Source organism: Mustela nivalis (assembly GCF_964662115.1).
Source record: "Mustela nivalis genome assembly, chromosome: 8".
In the NCBI taxonomy this organism is placed as follows: Eukaryota; Metazoa; Chordata; class Mammalia; order Carnivora; family Mustelidae; genus Mustela; species Mustela nivalis.
In genome coordinates, this window is record NC_139027.1 from 117616665 (window position 1) to 117634077 (window position 17413).

General features: G+C 53.0%; 1 protein-coding gene across 1 annotated transcript in view; it reads left to right on the top strand.

Moving 5' to 3' along the window:
* Positions 1 to 16569, top strand: part of RSPO4 (R-spondin 4) — a 29831-nt gene extending 13262 nt beyond the window's left edge. Inside the window, exons 2-5 of the mRNA XM_082743759.1 lie at positions 13069 to 13257; positions 13930 to 14070; positions 15490 to 15675; positions 16355 to 16569. Of these exons, the coding sequence (XP_082599885.1) occupies positions 13069 to 13257; positions 13930 to 14070; positions 15490 to 15675; positions 16355 to 16455 (617 nt within the window). The 3' untranslated portion in view covers positions 16456 to 16569. The remainder of the gene's footprint in view (positions 1 to 13068; positions 13258 to 13929; positions 14071 to 15489; positions 15676 to 16354) is intronic.
* Positions 16570 to 17413: the final 844 nt, after the last annotated feature.

A 17413-nucleotide genomic window follows, 5' to 3' on the forward strand; every position in this document is an offset into this window, starting at 1 on the left:
TGGGCCTATTCTGAGGGCTAGAGTCTCCCTAATACTTAATAAAAACCACCAGTTCTTAAGACCACCTGGCTTTAAACCTAAGCTTGCCACTTATCAGCTGTGTGATCCTGGGCAACTTACCTACCCTCTCTGTGCCTTAACTTCTTTGTTTTAAGAGGATACCTCATAGGGTTGTTGTGACAGAGTCCGGCCATATAGGCGCTCCACACCGCTCATACCTACCGTCTGCTAGACCCTGTTCTAATTGTGTCAAACGCCAATGAACTGCACCTTCACAACAACATAAAAAGACAGGTAGTATCCCATTTTACAGATGGGGAAACTGAGGCTCACAGAGGTTAGGTGGAGGCTTAAACCCAGGCTGTCTGTCTCCAGCCAGTGCTGCTAACGGCTCTGCCGCTGCTCCTCCTGCCATTGGCACTGTGGGCCTTTGGGGCTTGAAGGTCATTAGAGATGCTCCAAGCCCTGAGGGGCTGCCTCCAGAAGTGGGGGATGGGAACGAAAAGGATCAAGCTCAAGATCCTCATCCTCACACCCAGCCAGGTTTCAGCCAAAGCAGCTCCATCCTTACCTGTCCTATTAACTCAGCTTCCATATCCCATCTCGTTACAAAAAAAAAAAGAAGGCTTCAGTGGCTGAAAATATTTTAAGTCCTTTATCAAGCCCCATCTTTTGTTTTCCTGCTGGGGAAACTGAGGCATGGGGCGATGAGGAACTCTGCCAAGATCATACAAGGAGTCTAAGTCCACCCCGAGACAGGTACCACTGTCCTCATCCTTAGCGCTGGGCTCTGTCAGTCACAGGACTTCCACAGGACAAAGGAAAGGAGGTTGTAGGTAGAGCTCTCAAACCTTGTACCCTCCTCAGATTAACTTTCAGAATCTGGGCTTTCCAGTTCCTCTTAGGAAGTTTCTCCCAAATCCAAAACTAAGGATGTACTGTATGTTGGCTAGTAGAATTTAAATACTTAAAAAAAAAATGAAAGTTTCCACTACCTTCCCGGGTATCCTGGCCCTTATATCTTCCTCAAAGCTTGTGGGAGCCTCCAGGTTTAGCCAGTGGGCATGGCCCCCCTCCCATGCTGCACTGGGTCTCCAGATTGGCTGGAGGAATCCCAGCAGGGTCCTAACTGCTGCAAACATCCTCCTACTGGGCCAGAGCTGTATAGCCTCTCAAAGAGCCAGAAGAGTCCTTCACAGATAAAGAGCAATGGGGAATCAAAAGCGTCCCAGGGGAGGGAGTGGTAATAAGCAGCCAACCCAAGCCAAGCACCACTAGGTACTGTATACATGGGTCTCAGAGTAATTCACGGCAGCCAAGTAGGTTTGGAGAGGATCAGAGAAGAAAGAGACCTGCCCGAGGTCACACAGCAAACCACAGAGACCCAGAACTGAAAGGAGCCAGAAACTGTCTAAGTCCACTCCCAGCTTACAAGTCCTCACTGAGTATCTACTGTATACCAGGCACCTGCTGTGCCAGGTGTAGGGCTATAGCTGGGAGGAAACATGCCAGAGACACGCGTGCTGCAGAGACATGCCGTTCAGGGGGAGTGGGGGAGGGGCCGTGAGTTTCCTGAGCACCTGCTCTGCCCCGTTTTGAGCATAAGGCATTTGACAACCACCCTCCCCCGCCCCACAACAGCTATGTGAGTTAAAAACAGAAGAAACTCAGGCACAGAGTATTTCAGCAGCTTGTTCAGGGCTTCTCCCACAGCGAACCTGTGTCTGTTGCTGGAAAAGAAAAGGAACTGTTTTCTCAAGATTTTTTTTTGTGGGGGGGTAACTTCGTCTACTTGACAATGTTGTGACTGTTTTAAACATAGGGCAAGGCCAGACCGTTTCTTCTGCAATTGCACACCCTTGACGACACAACGACACTTTGACCCACAGAGGGTTTTGTGACAAGACTGTAGGCAGATTGATTTTCTGACAGTTTCACACTCGGGCCCGTCGTGTGATGCTTCTGTGTTCACAGATAACAGGTAGCTGCACTCTGGCAAGATGGGTCCTTGGCTTCTGGCTACACACCCAGGGCTCCCACAGGAACACAAGCAGGACCATCCTTGAGGAGTGGTTAGGGGAGGGCAGAATGCATCTGCCCGGGCCAGGGTGGCTCATTAAGGGATAGGAAAGCAGAGATGTGGCTTGGCGAGGGGCATGGGGCAAGCCTGGCACAAGCAGCCTGCTCTGAAATGGGTCTGCCCCGCTACCCGGCCAGAGGGCCAGGCAGAGACAACACAAGGCGAAGACTTCATGCTTCAACCCTGAGCACTAGAATCCTCTGGAGGTGGGGTTCACCATCCATCCCGCACCCGGCACTGTCCCGGCACCACGCCCACGTTCGGGTGCAGACAAACCCGGCGCCTCCCCTTCCTGCCTCGCTGACCTTGGCACGGTCCCCAGCTCTGGCTACTTGGGAAAGCCTTCCAGTGAGTGATAAGAGGAGCTGGGTTGCCCCTTCCAAGTATTACCCAATATTACCCCGGCGTCTCATCCATCGTCAGGCCTCCGGGGCAAGGTACTGTCTGGGAGCTCTGTCTAGCTCTGCTACCTCCAGGGATTGGCCTTTGAGCCCCAGTTGGCTCATCTGTGTAATGAGGAGTGGTAACAAGACCAACCTCCTTGCTTCTTAAAATGAGGTCAGGGACCAATATCATCAGCATCCCCGGGCAGCTTTGTAGAGAAACAGCAGCTCAGACCTCACCCCAGACCTTTAGTGTCAAAATCTACCTTTGAACCCAAGACCCCAGGGTACTCTGTGTTAACACTACTGTTGGGAAGCCCTGGCTGAGCCCGCAGAGTGGTTTTTGTTTTGTTTTGTTTTTAAATTTTATTTATTTATATGGCAGATAGAGAAAGATCACAAGTAGGCAGAGAGGCAGGCAGAGAGAGAAGGGGAAGCAGGCTCCCTGCTGAGGAGAGAGCCTAATTCGGGCCTCCATCCCAGGACCCCGAGATCATGACCTGAGCCGAAGGCAAAGGCTTAACCCACTGAGCTACCCAGGCACCCCAGTTGCAGAGTGGTTTTTGAAGATCGCCTGAGCTCAGACATCTATGACACCAGGCACAGCACCAGAAGCTTTCAACCAAGCCCCTAATTGAGAGGAGGTAGTGCCTCGGATTTTAAGCAGCAGCACCGGGTGATTCTCTGTGGATTGAAATCTGAGGAAAGAACAGATGTGGGTGTGAACCCTGACTCCCCACCGCACTCCATCCCGCCTGCTCTCCCAGGGTCTGGAAAGGATTCCTTCTGGATTCCAAGCAGCGGCTGGGGTGGGGCAGGACGTTTCCCAGCCTCCCAAAGCCCTGGTGGGGGCAACAAGAAAATCCCCCAGAGAGAGTTTGGAAGGGACCTGACAGAAGAACGACAGGGACAGGCTCCCTTGGGTGAGGGCACACGTGCTGACTTGCCCCACATCCCGGGGCTGAGCACGGCACAAGAGAAAATGAATGAGATACACCGAAGAGGCAGGCTCAGTCCCCAGATGGCCTGTCCTGGGCAGCCAGGCCAACTTCCTGTCTCGGTCAAGGTCAAGTGGGCATGGAAAGAGGCAAGGGCCTTAGCACAGCCCTGGGAACTTAGCAAGGCCATAGTAAGGGGACGGGGGACGTGTTATTCAGTGTGGAGGACTGAAGGAGGCATGGGGTACACAGGGACTCGGAAGGCAGTGTCACCTCGACATGAAGCTTTCAGCTTCTGGAGTCACCCTGCCTGGGTCTGACTGTCCACTACAGCTCCTACTACGTGCCTTTGGGCAAGCAGCGGCACTGCCCTGAACCTCCGTTGCCTCGCTTCTGAAGTGGGTGTGACGATAGTACTTAAATGAATTTTGCAACATCTCCACGTGGGATGGTGAGCAGCTCTGGAAAAGGGGGTCTCGAGGCACAGTATTTGCCAGGATAATCTGGATGAGCAAAAGCAAGGTGAGGACTCGCCTGTGGGGGCCACTGTGGTTTTGCCCTGCCCTGCTGGGGTTCATCCTTCCCTGGCAGAAAAGGAACATCATCAACTTCCTTTGCCCTGTATGAGCCTGGCCCTCCCACTGCAGCGACACTCTCTGAGGCCAAAGTGCAAAGCTATGGAAACTTGAAGGAGAAAATCCCAAACTGCACTCCGGCCCTCGAGGGAGCACCTTGGGGCACCTCCCATGCGTCTCACAGAAACCAAATAATAAAATAGTGCCCATTTGTCTGCCACGAGTGGTGCTAAGCACTTTACGTGGATGAGCTCGTGTCAACCAGACAAGTGCCTGGGAGCCGGTTGCTGCGGTTGTCCCCATTTTGCCAAAGAGGAGACCGAGGTTCAGAGTAGTGAAGCCTGCTTGTCTAAACTCACCCAGCCAGGAAGTGTTGGTTTGTCAGGCTCCAAAACCAAGACCACCTCAACATTCTGCTGAACGTGAGACCCTCTATGTTCCCTTTCCAGGGTACTGAGAAGAGGCTGGGGGGCTGGAGACCTTTAGCCCTGCACCCCGTGGGAGACTATAAGCTGGAAGTCATCTCCAGGGCGCCTCCCTTGCTGGGAATGGTGCAATCTGCCCCCCAGGCAGGGATGTGCCGTGGGGCTCCTCTGAGCCAGCTTCCAGGGGCAGCAACTGCCTCCCATATGTGGGGGCCTGAGCGGACAGGCGGGAGCCCAGATGTTGTTTATTTCCTTTGGTCATCGGTGACATGTGTCCCCAACTGCCAGGCAAGGATCAGAAGACGCACTGCCCAGGGCTCTCTGCATGCCCCCCCACCCCCACCACGGTTCTGATCATCCCCAGGGACAGAGCAGGACTCAGGTCAAGGACTGGTCCTCCTCAGGTTGCATGGCCTTGGGGCAAGGGGCAGCCATCTCTCTCCATCCCCATCCTTGGCACCCCCCAGGGAGGCCTCCAGGACAGCTGTGTTAAATCCTCAGTCAACCATGACACATGATGTTCTCATGCAAGGCACACTTCCCTGGACACACCCCAATTAAGAAGAAACTCCACCCCCCCAAAAAATGTTGACATCAAAATAAAAAGTTCTGCACCGATTGCCCAAGCAAGCCCCGAATCACAGACTCCCACAGACGCGTGGCAGGTGGCGATGGTAAGAATCCTGAGCCTCTCGTTGGTGTCCGGCCTGCTCAGGTCCTCACAATTGGAAGGTCAGCCAGTACGATGCTTGTTTAACAGGTGGGAAAACTGAAGCTCAGAGAGGTTAAGGTACAAGTTCAAGGTCACACAGGCAAGGATAAGGGGTAGAGCTGGGATGTGAACCCACACAGCCCAGTTCTTAACCCTACTCCACTCAAGTGTGGTCCCAGGTTCTACAGCACCAGCAGCTCTTGGGAACCTGTAGGCATTACACTTCCTCAAGGCCGGCCTCACCCCACCGAATCACCAGCCAGCGGTGTTTTAACAAGTCCAAGGTGAATCTGGCGCATGCCCCCATGTTTGAGAACCCCTGCTCCACATTGCCTCCTAACACCAGTGACTGAAGTGGGTGTGAGATGAACGGAGGCTCCAAGATGATAATACAGGGCAGCTGACCTTTGCCCTCAGTGTCAGGGGTCATTAAAGGGGATGGGGGGCAGCCTGGTGAGCCTGTACCCTGTCTGTGAAATTTCAGTCAATTATTGCCTTATGGGAATGCAGGCCCAGTGTTGGTAGATCCTCTGATTCTTTCCAGAGAGGTCCAAATTCTGGCTTTCTATGTGAAATCAGGGTTTTCTTTGTTTGTATTTATTTATTTATTTTTTAATGTTAGCAGTCTATTCAAATGAGAGGTTTTGTTTGTTTCTTTTTTGGTTTTTGTTGTTGGTTTATTTGGTTGTTGGTTTTTTTGTTTTTTGTTTTTTTTTGAAGTATGGGGCTGCATTTCTCAACGTGGGTATTAAGGATTTTTCAGAGACAGACACAATGTGGGCTGCTGAGGAGGTGAACCTGTCTGGGAGAACATGTAATCTTCAGGGTCTTAGATGTCACCCTGGGCCTTTTGACCCCTTCCAGGAAAGCTCTGCAGGCTGAAAGGGGGTGGGAGGCATGATATTGCAGAGATGACCCTGAAGCCACTCGAAATTCCCAAATAGAAAAAATATGGAGATTCCTTGCAAACCTCAAGCCATTGACTCTTATTGCAATGAAGTTGCCTGGGGTTGTTCTCAGGCTGTGGGTCACCCTGAGGTTGGGAACCATTGTTGGAAGACCCAGGTCACTCCCTGATCCCAACAGAAAGGATAAACCTGCCCTTCACCCAAGACCAAAGCTGCCTCCTCGTGTCTGCCTGAAGACCATCGCCTTGGACCTTCTGTCCACCAACACCTCTGGCCTCTGTTTGCTCACCTGTGAAAGGGAGGAGGGTCCAAGTGTGGACTGACCAAGTGTGGGCAGGCAAGGAACTTGAACTTAAATTTATAAAGAAGTACCTACTGTGTGCCGGGCACTTGCTGGTTTGTTTGCACACATCTCATATCCAGGCCCATGAGGAGAGGAATTGCTGCGACAGGTTTTCAGATGGGGAAACCGAGGTCCACAGAGATGAGGGTATTTGTCCAAGGTCATTCTATGAATGGTGGAGCCAGGACTGGTATACCGTGGTATACCGTGATAGACACGGTATATCAGGGGCCTGCTTTGTGCTAGGCTCAAAGCCAAGAGTTTTCCAGGAACTGTCTCCTTTAATTACAACAACCCTGCAAGTTAAGCCTTATTACCCCCCGCTTTTGCACTAGAGTAACTGAGCCCAGAGAGCTAAAGCACTTTGCCCGCAATCACACAGCTCTGCCCCAGAGCTCATAACTATAGAACCCCTCGGAGTGGACGTGACGCAGTGATATTGGCTGGATGCGTGGGTGAATGAATGAATGGATTGCTCAGCCCCGGGCTAACTCATGCTCTCAGAGTTGTTATAAGCCTGCCTCCCTTTGGAAACCGCAAAGCTTGATGTGATCCATTCCACTATCATATTTTTGGGAAAAGACGAAGTGACTCAGATGTCATTCCAAACCCATCCAACTGCTGGAGTGAAACAGGCCCATGTATTTGAGGCCTGGTATTTTGAGTAGGGGAGGATGGTCATGATCATGGGAGACCACTGATATAGAAATCGCATGGGGTTCCATCTCTTCTGATGTCCCCTGCAAACCCAAGGTATTGCAAGGAGAGCTCTAATGCTTTCCTTTAGAAGTGTGCATCTAAGCTGGGAGAGGCCAGTGATGAAGGCCAGGAGACGGTTGGGGTATACAAGAAGCCCATTGGGGAGCCACGGTAAGCAGGCTGGGGGGCTGGGGCTCCAGGCCCGTTGGCCTGGAGGGAACTGGAACCTGGACTTACATCATGGTAAGAAACTCTGTCTTTTGGGACCCAAAAGGTTTCTAGTAGCTTTATTCTGTCTGCATCTGATGTGTTTCTTTCTCTCTTTGCTTCTGTATATTAGGAGTCTAGTTGCAAGTGACAGGAAACCTACTGTAGAGTGGCTTGAGAAAAGAAGAGAATTTATGGACCCTCGCAGGGGGGCGTCCAGGTGCAACACATAATCTCTCGGCTCTGCTGCTGCCTTGTGGCCTCTATTCTCACCTCCCACCCACCTGCGGGACTCCCTCCCACCCTGCAGTGCCCACCAACCCTGGTCTACATCTTCCCAAATCCAAATAGAGTGGAAAAGAAAATGCACACATGTGCATGCATACACACATGCCTGTCAACCACCCCCCACCCCCAAATCTGAAGACTAGCTCTTGCTGAGACATGTGCCTAGGTTTGAACCAGCCACCAGAGTCAAGGGGACCTGTGATGAAGTGTATCTGGCTGGAGAGTCTCTCCATGAACCTCCAAGTCAGAGAGTGCGGACGGATGGGGTCTCTATGAGCACAGAGGGGGACGACAGATGCTAGTGGCCACAAAAGCTTCTCATACATGGGCATTAGCCTGCCTTCCTGCAAGTGTCCTTAGATCAAGAGCCCAACACAGACCATTGTCTGTTGGCCCAGAGTCAAAATTCCCAAGAAAGATGGTCTTATTCGTTCAGCCAGAAAGAGCAGTCAGTCCCTACTTCAGTCTGTCTGGCATTGACCAAGGGACAGCATCATGCAATTCAAGCATGGTTTCCACATCTGGTTGTCAGGGAAAGGAGTTCGTGAGCAGGGAAGACCTATCCAAAATGCCTATTACATTTATTTTGGACTTATTATAATGCACATTCCTGGGCCTAAACCAGATGCTTTACGAGCCTCCCTGAGAATTCTTAGGCTCAGTCAAGTTTAAGAACTATCACATTTGGGTCTTTCTAAAGAAGCATTGTACAAATGCTAGTTGTCATCACTTATGATTCATAGAATTATCGTTCAAGTCTCTACACCCGTGACCTTGGGGAGGAGAAATAGCATTGCCCTGTCCAACAAGTTGCAGAGATGTGATGAAAAGCCAGAGGCCATCAGAGTTCTAAGTCAGGCATGCCATTATAGTACAGAGCCCCTAGGGGGCGCCCTAGCCCACCACCAGGACCAAGGACGCGGCAGGACGCAGAGCTAACTTCAAAAACCTGAAAGAAGGGTTGAGTTCTGTCCCATACCTGCACACCCATGTGTACACACACACACACACACACCATCCGAGGTCACAGAAGGGTCCTTATCAGGTTCTGTCTTCTGCATGTGGAAATGTCACTCTAGAAAAATGCTGTAGCTCTAGTTGCTGTTTGGCTGTCTAAGCTTGAGGAAGTCTCCATCCCTTGTGGCCTCAGAATCCCCATGCACCTGCAGGGGTCAGACTGAAGAATTCCTAAATTCTTCCCAGAGACCAGTTAGAAAGAGTTTACTTTGTCTGCATTACGTTCAGTCCCTCCTGTGGGCTTCAGCCCTCCCAGTGGCTGTGAGGTCCTCTGACAGCAGGGGCCATGCGCGGGCCATCCCTGCTGCCCCAGGCTCTGCCTGACATGGAGGAGCCTTGAACAAATGCTCCACGAGGGCAGTAGGGGGCTGGCTGCCCAGGTCCCTGCCTCCACTGATGCTGCAGGACCCTGGGGCCCCGTGGTCTCCTCCGCTGCAAAGTGGGCAGAGACACCTGAGTCAGGTGTGAGTCTCTGTCCACGCACTCAGTGTGCAGCAAATGCTATTCTGTTTTTCTGTAACTGAACATAATTTCTACTTGGAACTCCTGTTCTGCCGGGAGGCAGAGATCACCTCAAGCCAAATGAGGGTCCCTTTGCCCTTTGTTGTGGGGCCACATCTCAGGTCCAGTGGGATGACATAGCACTGAGGCACTAAGGAGAGGTACCCTGTTCTCACTGACGTCACCCTGTGCCCACCCGTGAGGCTGAAGACCCCACAGCATCAGTCATTCTCATGCAGTCCTCAGGATCTGATAGAAAGGTCCAATGCCTTAAGCAAGAGGGGTGACACTTTCGCCCCTCTCCTATACAAGTAGACAGCCCTGGGTTAGCATGGCCACACCATGGCTTCTCTGCCAAGTCCCTCTGTCCCCGGCATCCGCCCTGGCTCTGGCTTCCAAGTCCACAATCCCACCAGCAGAGGAAGAAGGGGAGGAGAAAAGAGTCACCCTTCTTTAAAGGTCATTCCTGGAGTGTGGACAGGACACTCCCACTTGAAGCCCATTGGTCACAACTTAGACACTGCACCATATACCTCTGCAAAGGAGCCTGGGAAATGTAGTCTTCATTCTTGGAAGACATAACTTTGGCTAAACATAAGGTTCCCTTACTGAGGAGAGAAAGGACCTGGAGGCATAAGTAGCACAGGGCTCGAAGGTGCAGGTCTCTGCTGCTCTCAGAACTTCTGTCACCTCCTGCCCAAGATCTCAGCTTGAGAATGGGCCAGGGCTTGGGGAAGGAAACTGAGAGGGGTAGGAGTAGAAGGTAGTCCTCTTTCCTTACCTATCCCTCCCCAATCCACAGACACAATAGAGACTAAATACTTCTAAATATATTTTTATTGTAAAGTATTTTGAAATTACAGTCAAGAATAAAAAAACACAATGAACATTTGTATACCTGCCAGCCACTTGTTGCAAATCTTCCCATCTTAATATTTGCTTCAGATGTGAAGAAATGAACTATTACAGATTCAAGAGGAGTCCCTGGCCTTCTTCCTGAATCCCTTTTCTCCCCCACATCCTGAATTCAGTGTTTATTAACCCCTTATGTCTTTCACTCTTGATACAAATTTAAGTATCACACAAGTCCAAGAATATTGTTTTGCAGGGTTTCAAACTCTACACAAATGGCTTCTTCCTCTGTGATTCATTGTGCAATCTGCATTTTTGCTGTCAGCCTTGTCTTTGAGAGTATCCATGAGGTCAGCTGCAAACCCTCCCCAGTCACGTATCGTGGGTCATATATGGGACTGCACCCTAGTGAGCTTATCTCTTCTTTTGATAGTCAGGTTTTTACACCTGTTTGCTATTAAATGATGTCACCGCGAACATCTTGGCTCATGCTTCTTTGGGCACAGACACAAGGGTTTCTCTGTGCTGGTGCTTTGAGAGCATGGCCACGGGTCAGCAACAGCAGTGTCACCTGGAACCTGTTAGAAATGCCAAGTCTCAGTCCCCCCACCTCCGATCTACTCAGTGGGACACTCGGACACTCGGGGTGGAACCCAGCGCTGTGTGTTGCAACAAGACCTGTAGGAGAGGGCGCCTGGGTGGCTCAGTGGATTAAGCCGCTGCCTTCGGCTCAGGTCATGATCTCAGAGTCCTGGGATCGAGTCTCTGCTCAGCAGAGAGCCTGCTTTCCTCTCTCTCTCTGCCTGCCTCTCCATCTACTTGTGATTTCTCTCTGTCAAATAAATAAATAAAATCTTAAAAAAAAAAAAAGAAGAAGACCTGTAGGAGAGGCTGGGACAAGGGTTTGAGAAGCACAGTTCTTGGGGGGGGGGGGCACAAGCCAAATTGCTGTGCTCAGAAAAGGCACATTCTCAAATTTACTAGATGCTGCTGGACTTTTCTCCAGGGCTTATTTACTCTCCTGTCAGAAGGGAGGGTTTGCCTGTCACTCTTGCCAGCACTCTGTATTATCAGAATTTAAACTGTTTCCCTTGGGATGGGAGGTCTGGGTTCTGTTCGCTTCTCAGCTGATGTTCTCTCTCTGGCCCTGGAGATCCCTCCTATGACACCGCGCACACTCTCTCTCTGCCCTCAGGTCCCTGCGGGGCTACAGCTTTGGAAACACACAAACCTCTACTCTGCTCTTCTGTGGCTGTTTCTCTTCCCAGGGGCATTAGCAAGCCTGCTGGATCAGTCGGGGTTCTCGGGCGTAAGCCACAGCAGTGGGAGATATCAGCAGGTTGTGGGGGGCTCACCAGATCCAGGTAGCTGAGGATCAGGCTTGGAGAAATGACAGGACCCATCCCAGAGTGGGAGGGAGGGGAGGCAGAAAAGGCCCAGACTGGTCTGGACAGTGACCCTTATCCCTACATAGCCCCTCACTCTTTTGTCTAGCTCCCAGGACTTGGGGTCATGGGAATGAGTATCTGATTGGTCAATGCCCATCACTGCCAACTTGAAGAAGGGCTGAACTTCCTTGGTTTCTGTTCTGGGGAGGGGCCCCAGGAATTACCCTTCTCCGGGTCCTCACACAATAGGGAATTCCTCTAAAAGGCAGATGAGGCATGAATAGAAAGAGGGGGGGGGGCAGGTAGACCTGGAGAGTCAAGAAGGTCCTATGCTGGGTGGCTGTGGGCTCAAGGGGAGTCAAAGTATGTAACTGGTTTATTAAACAGAGTGACCTTGATGGGGTATAAATGCAGAACAGTTTCACATGTCCCCAGTTGCCCCTAAGAAGCTGCTTGGTCCTTCGCGGACTCTCCCCACCTCCTACCTCCAGTGGTTTTCCCTGCTGCCTCTTGCTGAGACATTTGCCAGGAACCACCCTCCTTGGGTGAGGCCACAGCCTCCCCAAAGTCCGGCTACTTCTAAGGGGCCCTCGCCACTGAGAAGCCCTCCAGGCTTGCCGTGAAGGATGCACAGGTTCTTTGGCGGCTGCCTCTTCTCTCAGCTCTGCCCATCTCTCTCCTGGCCTCTTTACTCCGCTCAGAGAGACACAGGAAGGAGAGGGTTGGCAGAGCTGTGACAGAATTGAATGCCCAACAGGGGCATACGAAGCTGGCCACCCCTTGTTGCAGGCACCCCATTTCTGGGAGGGGCACCTTGCCCCTCTTTTCACTTGGTTTCGGGGGTTGGGAACAGAGGGAAAGTCACAGCCCCCCACCCCAGGCTGACAAATCCCAACTCTCTAAGTGGTCAGCTTATCAGGTAACAATCAGGAAAGCAGAAACCCCCTGTGAGCCTTGGAGAGGCTTCCTTTCTAGAGTATTCTCTGCCTCCTTCCCAGCTTTGGGTCCTGGCTGACTCTGGGGCAACAAATTTTCCTTCCCTCAACTCACTACACTTGATGATGCTGGGAGTATTTGATGATGGTGACAGGGAGGAAGGGAGTCTTGTTCAGAAACACAGGAAACGCAGGAGGACGAGGGTGTCCCCCACCCCCACATGCATGCGCACCCCACACACACTAGAGGACAAAGGTCTCCCCTACCCCCACCTGCATGCGCACCCTCCACACACTGATAAACACACACTATTCCCATAAAGGCTAAGTTTGCCTGTGAGTTCTAGAAAACTCCACATAATAGTGGTTTAAATGAAACAGAGATTTTTCTCTCCTGTAAGTCTACACGGGCAGCCCAGGGCTGGTATAGCATGTTCTACCTTCCTTGGGAACCTGGGCTCTTTTTTCTTATATCTCTATCATTACATGATAGCACTTCATGATCCAACGTAGCTGCATGTGTTCCAGCCATCGTGTTCACATTCCACTCACTAGGAAGGGTGAGGGGATAACAAAGGGCATGCCCCTGCCCTTTAAGGCAGCTTCTTAGAAGTTGCACACATTGCTTTAGCTTATACACTGTTGGCCAGATTGGGGTCACATGACCGTACCCAGTTGTCTGGGAAATGTTGTGGTTTGTCCAGGTGGCCATGTGTTCAGTTAATATGTCCCATGAGATGGTCCGTGCTGTTCACGTACATGGTTTGACTATTTCTCTCCCACTTTCCCCCACCTTCCTCCCTGGTCTGGCTGGCAGTGGGCACTGGTCCAGGGGGCAACTGCACAGGCTGTGTCATCTGCTCAGAGGAAAATGGCTGCTCCACCTGCCAGCAGAGGCTCTTCCTGTTCATCCGCCGGGAAGGCATCCGCCAGTACGGCAAATGTGTGCATGACTGTCCCTCTGGCTACTTCGGCGTCCGTGGCCAGGAGGTCAACAGGTGCAAAAGTACGTGGCTTCCCCCTCGTCCTATGCTAGCGCTGGGTTCCTGAGACCTCTGGCCCACACCCCACCTCTCACCCCAACATGACCGCAAGCAAGCAGTGTGTGCCTAAGCCCAGACTCCAAGATACCAGCTTGGTTTCAGGCTGGCTCAGAAGCCCTAAGCAAGACAGCGCCCTAGCAGCTCTCGGCACTATCTATCTACCTCTATCTGCCGTAGCTTGCTGTGTGGCCTTGGGCATGTTACTCCCCTTCTCTGTGCCTAGCTCAAAGGGAAAAAGGAGTCCTAACTCCTACTCTGATTTTCACTGTGACCTGGGATAGATCATGCCCATGTTTGAGCTTTGATGGAAATGCAGCAGAAGTCCTCCATCACAGCCCAGACTTGCTATGTGACTCTAGACCAGTCACTTGCCCTCTCTGAGCCTTGGCTCAAATGAGAAAGGGAATCTTGACCTTTCAATCCAAGGAAGCCCGTTACCTTGGCTGTGGCACCTGCCCCCAGTGAGCCTCAGTGCAGACAAGGAAAGGAGCTCTGGAATGCAGTTCCCGCACAGGTCTGGGCTTCAGAGGAGACCGAATCCTGATCCCAGAGCTACAGAGCTTGGGCTGCTCAAAGGCAGAAGGCCCCCTTCTGCGTGGCCACCCTAACCACTGGTGGCCCTGGCTTTCTTGCAGAATGCGGGGCCACGTGTGAAAGCTGCTTCAGCCAGGACTTCTGCATCCAGTGCAAGAGGCGGTTTCTCCTGTACAAGGGGAAGTGTCTGCCCTCCTGCCCGCTGGGCACCACCGCCCAGCCCAGCACTCGGGAGTGCCAGGGTGAGTGGGGGCCTCCTCGCCCCGCCTCCTTCCCTAAGGGGCTGGTGAGGGCTGTCAGGAGACCAGGAAGAACCACAGAAGAATGTCCTCCCAGGGTGCTGGGAGGCCCAATAGGGGACATCAGACACACACACAGGGACCCTTCTATACATTAGAGCCATCCATTATTACATTGAGCACCATTATCACGGACACCATCACTACCAACATCAGATTCGTTGCTATTACCAGGGGAGGCCCCAGAGTTCACAAGAAGAGCACCGATTTTAGAATCAGACAAACCTGGGTTCAAATCCTTTTCACGTCTCCCTTCTGCCCCTCCCTGAAGCCTAATCTCCCCACCCCTACTTCAAGCTTCAGGTCAGGATTCTCCTCATCCAGGAAACCTTCCGGGTCCCCCAGGCCCCCAGGACTCACGCCTCTTCCGGGCTCCGGTGGCTGCCTGTGCTTCCCCCATTATGGCCCAAGCACCCTGCCGTCCCAGCCTGACATTTCTCGGTGGTGAACTCCGGGAGTCGGAGCTGGGTCTGTATTGTGCCCGCTGCCGCTCTGCACCTAGCAAAGCACGAGGCACAGAATAGGGGCTCTGTCCCTACTTGGCAAATGAACACATCAGCATAAGGACCACTGTTCTCAGGTCTGGAGATCTGGTTTCTGGGCCCAAATAGGTCTTAAACACTTGCCATGTTCTGATGCAGATTCCCTTTTGTGTTTCCTTAGCAGGCCCCTTACCTGCTCTAGGCCTTACTGGCCTATTCTGCAAAATACGGGTATTAACAGCCACCTTGTTTTTTGCCTACCTCTCGGGAACTCTTAATAGAATCAAATGTGAAAAACTGTATGTATGTGTGAGTGTGTGTGTGTGTGTGTGTGTATTTTAAAATTGTTTCCTGCTAAGAAATTTCTTGGCCCGTGACCTCATTTTTCCTCACAATATCACGGAATAGCTTCTGCCTTCCCCAGCCCATCAGAGGCACATGATCAAGGTCAAAGCGATGTCCTGGCCCTAAGGGCCTCCCAGCAGACCTTCTGGCCTCTTGGCCTACCTGTCCTCCTCCCAGCCTCCCCCCTGCCTCCCCACCAGCTGCCCTCCCTCCCTCGCGTTTGCCAGGCCCCCCAGACTGCATACACCTGCCTGTATCCTTCCTTCCGCTCCACTGGATCACCTCCTCTCCCTCTAGCTCCTCAGTAACCTCCTCCGGGAAGTCCTCCCCTCTAAAGCCCACTATCACTTCCACTTCTGGCCCAGGTGTGCTTTAGTATGGCGCCCATCCCAGGCCCTCATAAATAGATAGTCAAGTGTCTCCCCTCTGCTCCTGGTGAGAGCTGTTGTCTTCAGGGACCTGGACCGCCCCGACTTTGCCCCTGGATCTCCCTGCCAGCTGATCCAAATTGTCTGTCTGTGTCTCCACCCAACAGAAGAATGTGAGCTGGGCCCTTGGGGGAGCTGGGGCCCCTGTTTGCACAACGGGAAGGCATGCGGCTCGGCCTGGGGTCTGGAGACCCGCGTGCGGGAGGCCGGCCGGGCCGGTCGGGAGGAGGCAGCAACCTGCCAGGTGCTCTCCGAGTCAAGGAAATGTCCCATCCAGAGGCCATGCCCAGCAGGTAAGCACCGGGCCGCATTCGGGGTTGCAGCAGGCAGGGCCCCCCCGGGGAACCCTGGGGGGCTGGGGACATTACCTGCCCAAATAGCACCCATAGGGCAACCGGTAAGTCCAAGATTAGCCATACCTTCCTGTGGGTTAAGTCCTGCCCTCCCTGGTATCCTTTCAAAGGCAGGTGGGATCAGTCCCAACTCCCGGAGAGATACGTGCCTGCCTTCATCAGGACTTCTCTGCCCTTGCAGAATGTCCACCTCCCTTTTAATAGCAAGGATTTCAGAACGCCCTCTTTATGACTCCAAAGTTCATGGATAAGGTGATCTCCTTGCACGGGTCATTAAAAAAAAAAAAAAAAAAAAAAAATCAGTTGATGCCCTGTCATATAGAAGAGAAATAAAAGAAATTCTCCCACGTGGTCACACTTGGGCTCAACACAACTTGCGAACACCTAGAGGAGTCAGGGCAAACGTCAGAGCTCCCGTCCGGGCACAGAGATGCGACTTCCCAAGAGGGGACCAGCTCTTAGTAAAGCCCAAGTAAGCCCTCTGATCTCTAAACGGGCCCCACGCCGCCGGCAGCCTCGGGCCATTCAAGCGCGAGTGTTCAAAAGCAAGTGGATGAAAGGGCTTCCCCGGGCTGGGCCGCGAGGGGCGCAGACACAATGCCCTGTGCTCTCGGTGCAGGGAGGAACCCCAGCCAGAAGAAGGGGCGGAGAGACCGGCGCCCGCGCAAGGACAGGAGGCAGGACCGCACGCTGGACGTGAGGCCCCGCCCACCGGCCTGAGGAGTTCCCGGGGCTTGCCGCCCGCGGCCCCCACCCACCCACCCTCCCGCAGCCTGCAGCCCTCCAACCCCCACACCGCCACCCCCTCCTGCTGCGGCCGCTGGGACCGCATCCTTCTCTCTCCCCACCCTTCCCTTCCTCCCCGCGTCCTGCCTTTCCAGCTCTTCTTCATTTCTGCTCTTCCTTCCGTTTCTCCTCCCTCCTGTCCTTTTCCCTTCTCTTTAATCTCTTATCTGTCTGCCTTTCTTTTCCTTGTCTCCTGTTTTCTTTCCTGTTCTTCCCTGTGTCCTGCTCTCTCTACTTCTTAAAGAAAGCAGACGTCTTTCTCTAGGCCTTTCCCTGACCCTGTTGGGACCCCTGTTCGCAGAGAAGGGGTGTCCAAGGGCGGGGCCCAGGCCGCCGTCCAGGTAGGCTGTGCGAGTCCTTAGGGCCCTGCTTCTGCTCCAGAGGAGACCCCAGAACCCAGGGCTGCCAGTGCCCCCTGCTCAGGCCAATCCCTGGAGGCCATCTCCACAGCCCTTGGTCACCGGCTCCTGTGGGAACCCCTAGGAAGAGGCTCTGGGGGCTCCCCATTCCCTGTGTGGACACAGATGGGGCCTCCGGTTGGACAGCCAGCCCTGAGCCTGCCTGACAGAGTTTGCCCTTGGTGCTCCATGACTGCCCTCCCTCATGGTTCCCTGCCCCCTTCTTCCCAAACTGACCATATTCCCTTGTCCTTTGGGGGTCCAAGCACTGCTTCCGACAGGACTGTCATCCCTGGGGGAACCACGGGCCCAGCCCAGAAGAGGCCATCGAAGCCAAAAGGAACTTTGAGATTATCCAAGCTGCTCGGTTCCCCACCTTGGTGCTGCCTACCCCTTGTACCCAGGGGAAACTGAGGCCCAAGGAGGGACTTGCCCAAGGTCACCCAGGAAACCCAGGTGCTAGGCTTTCTACTTATTGGCTGCCCAGCGCAGCA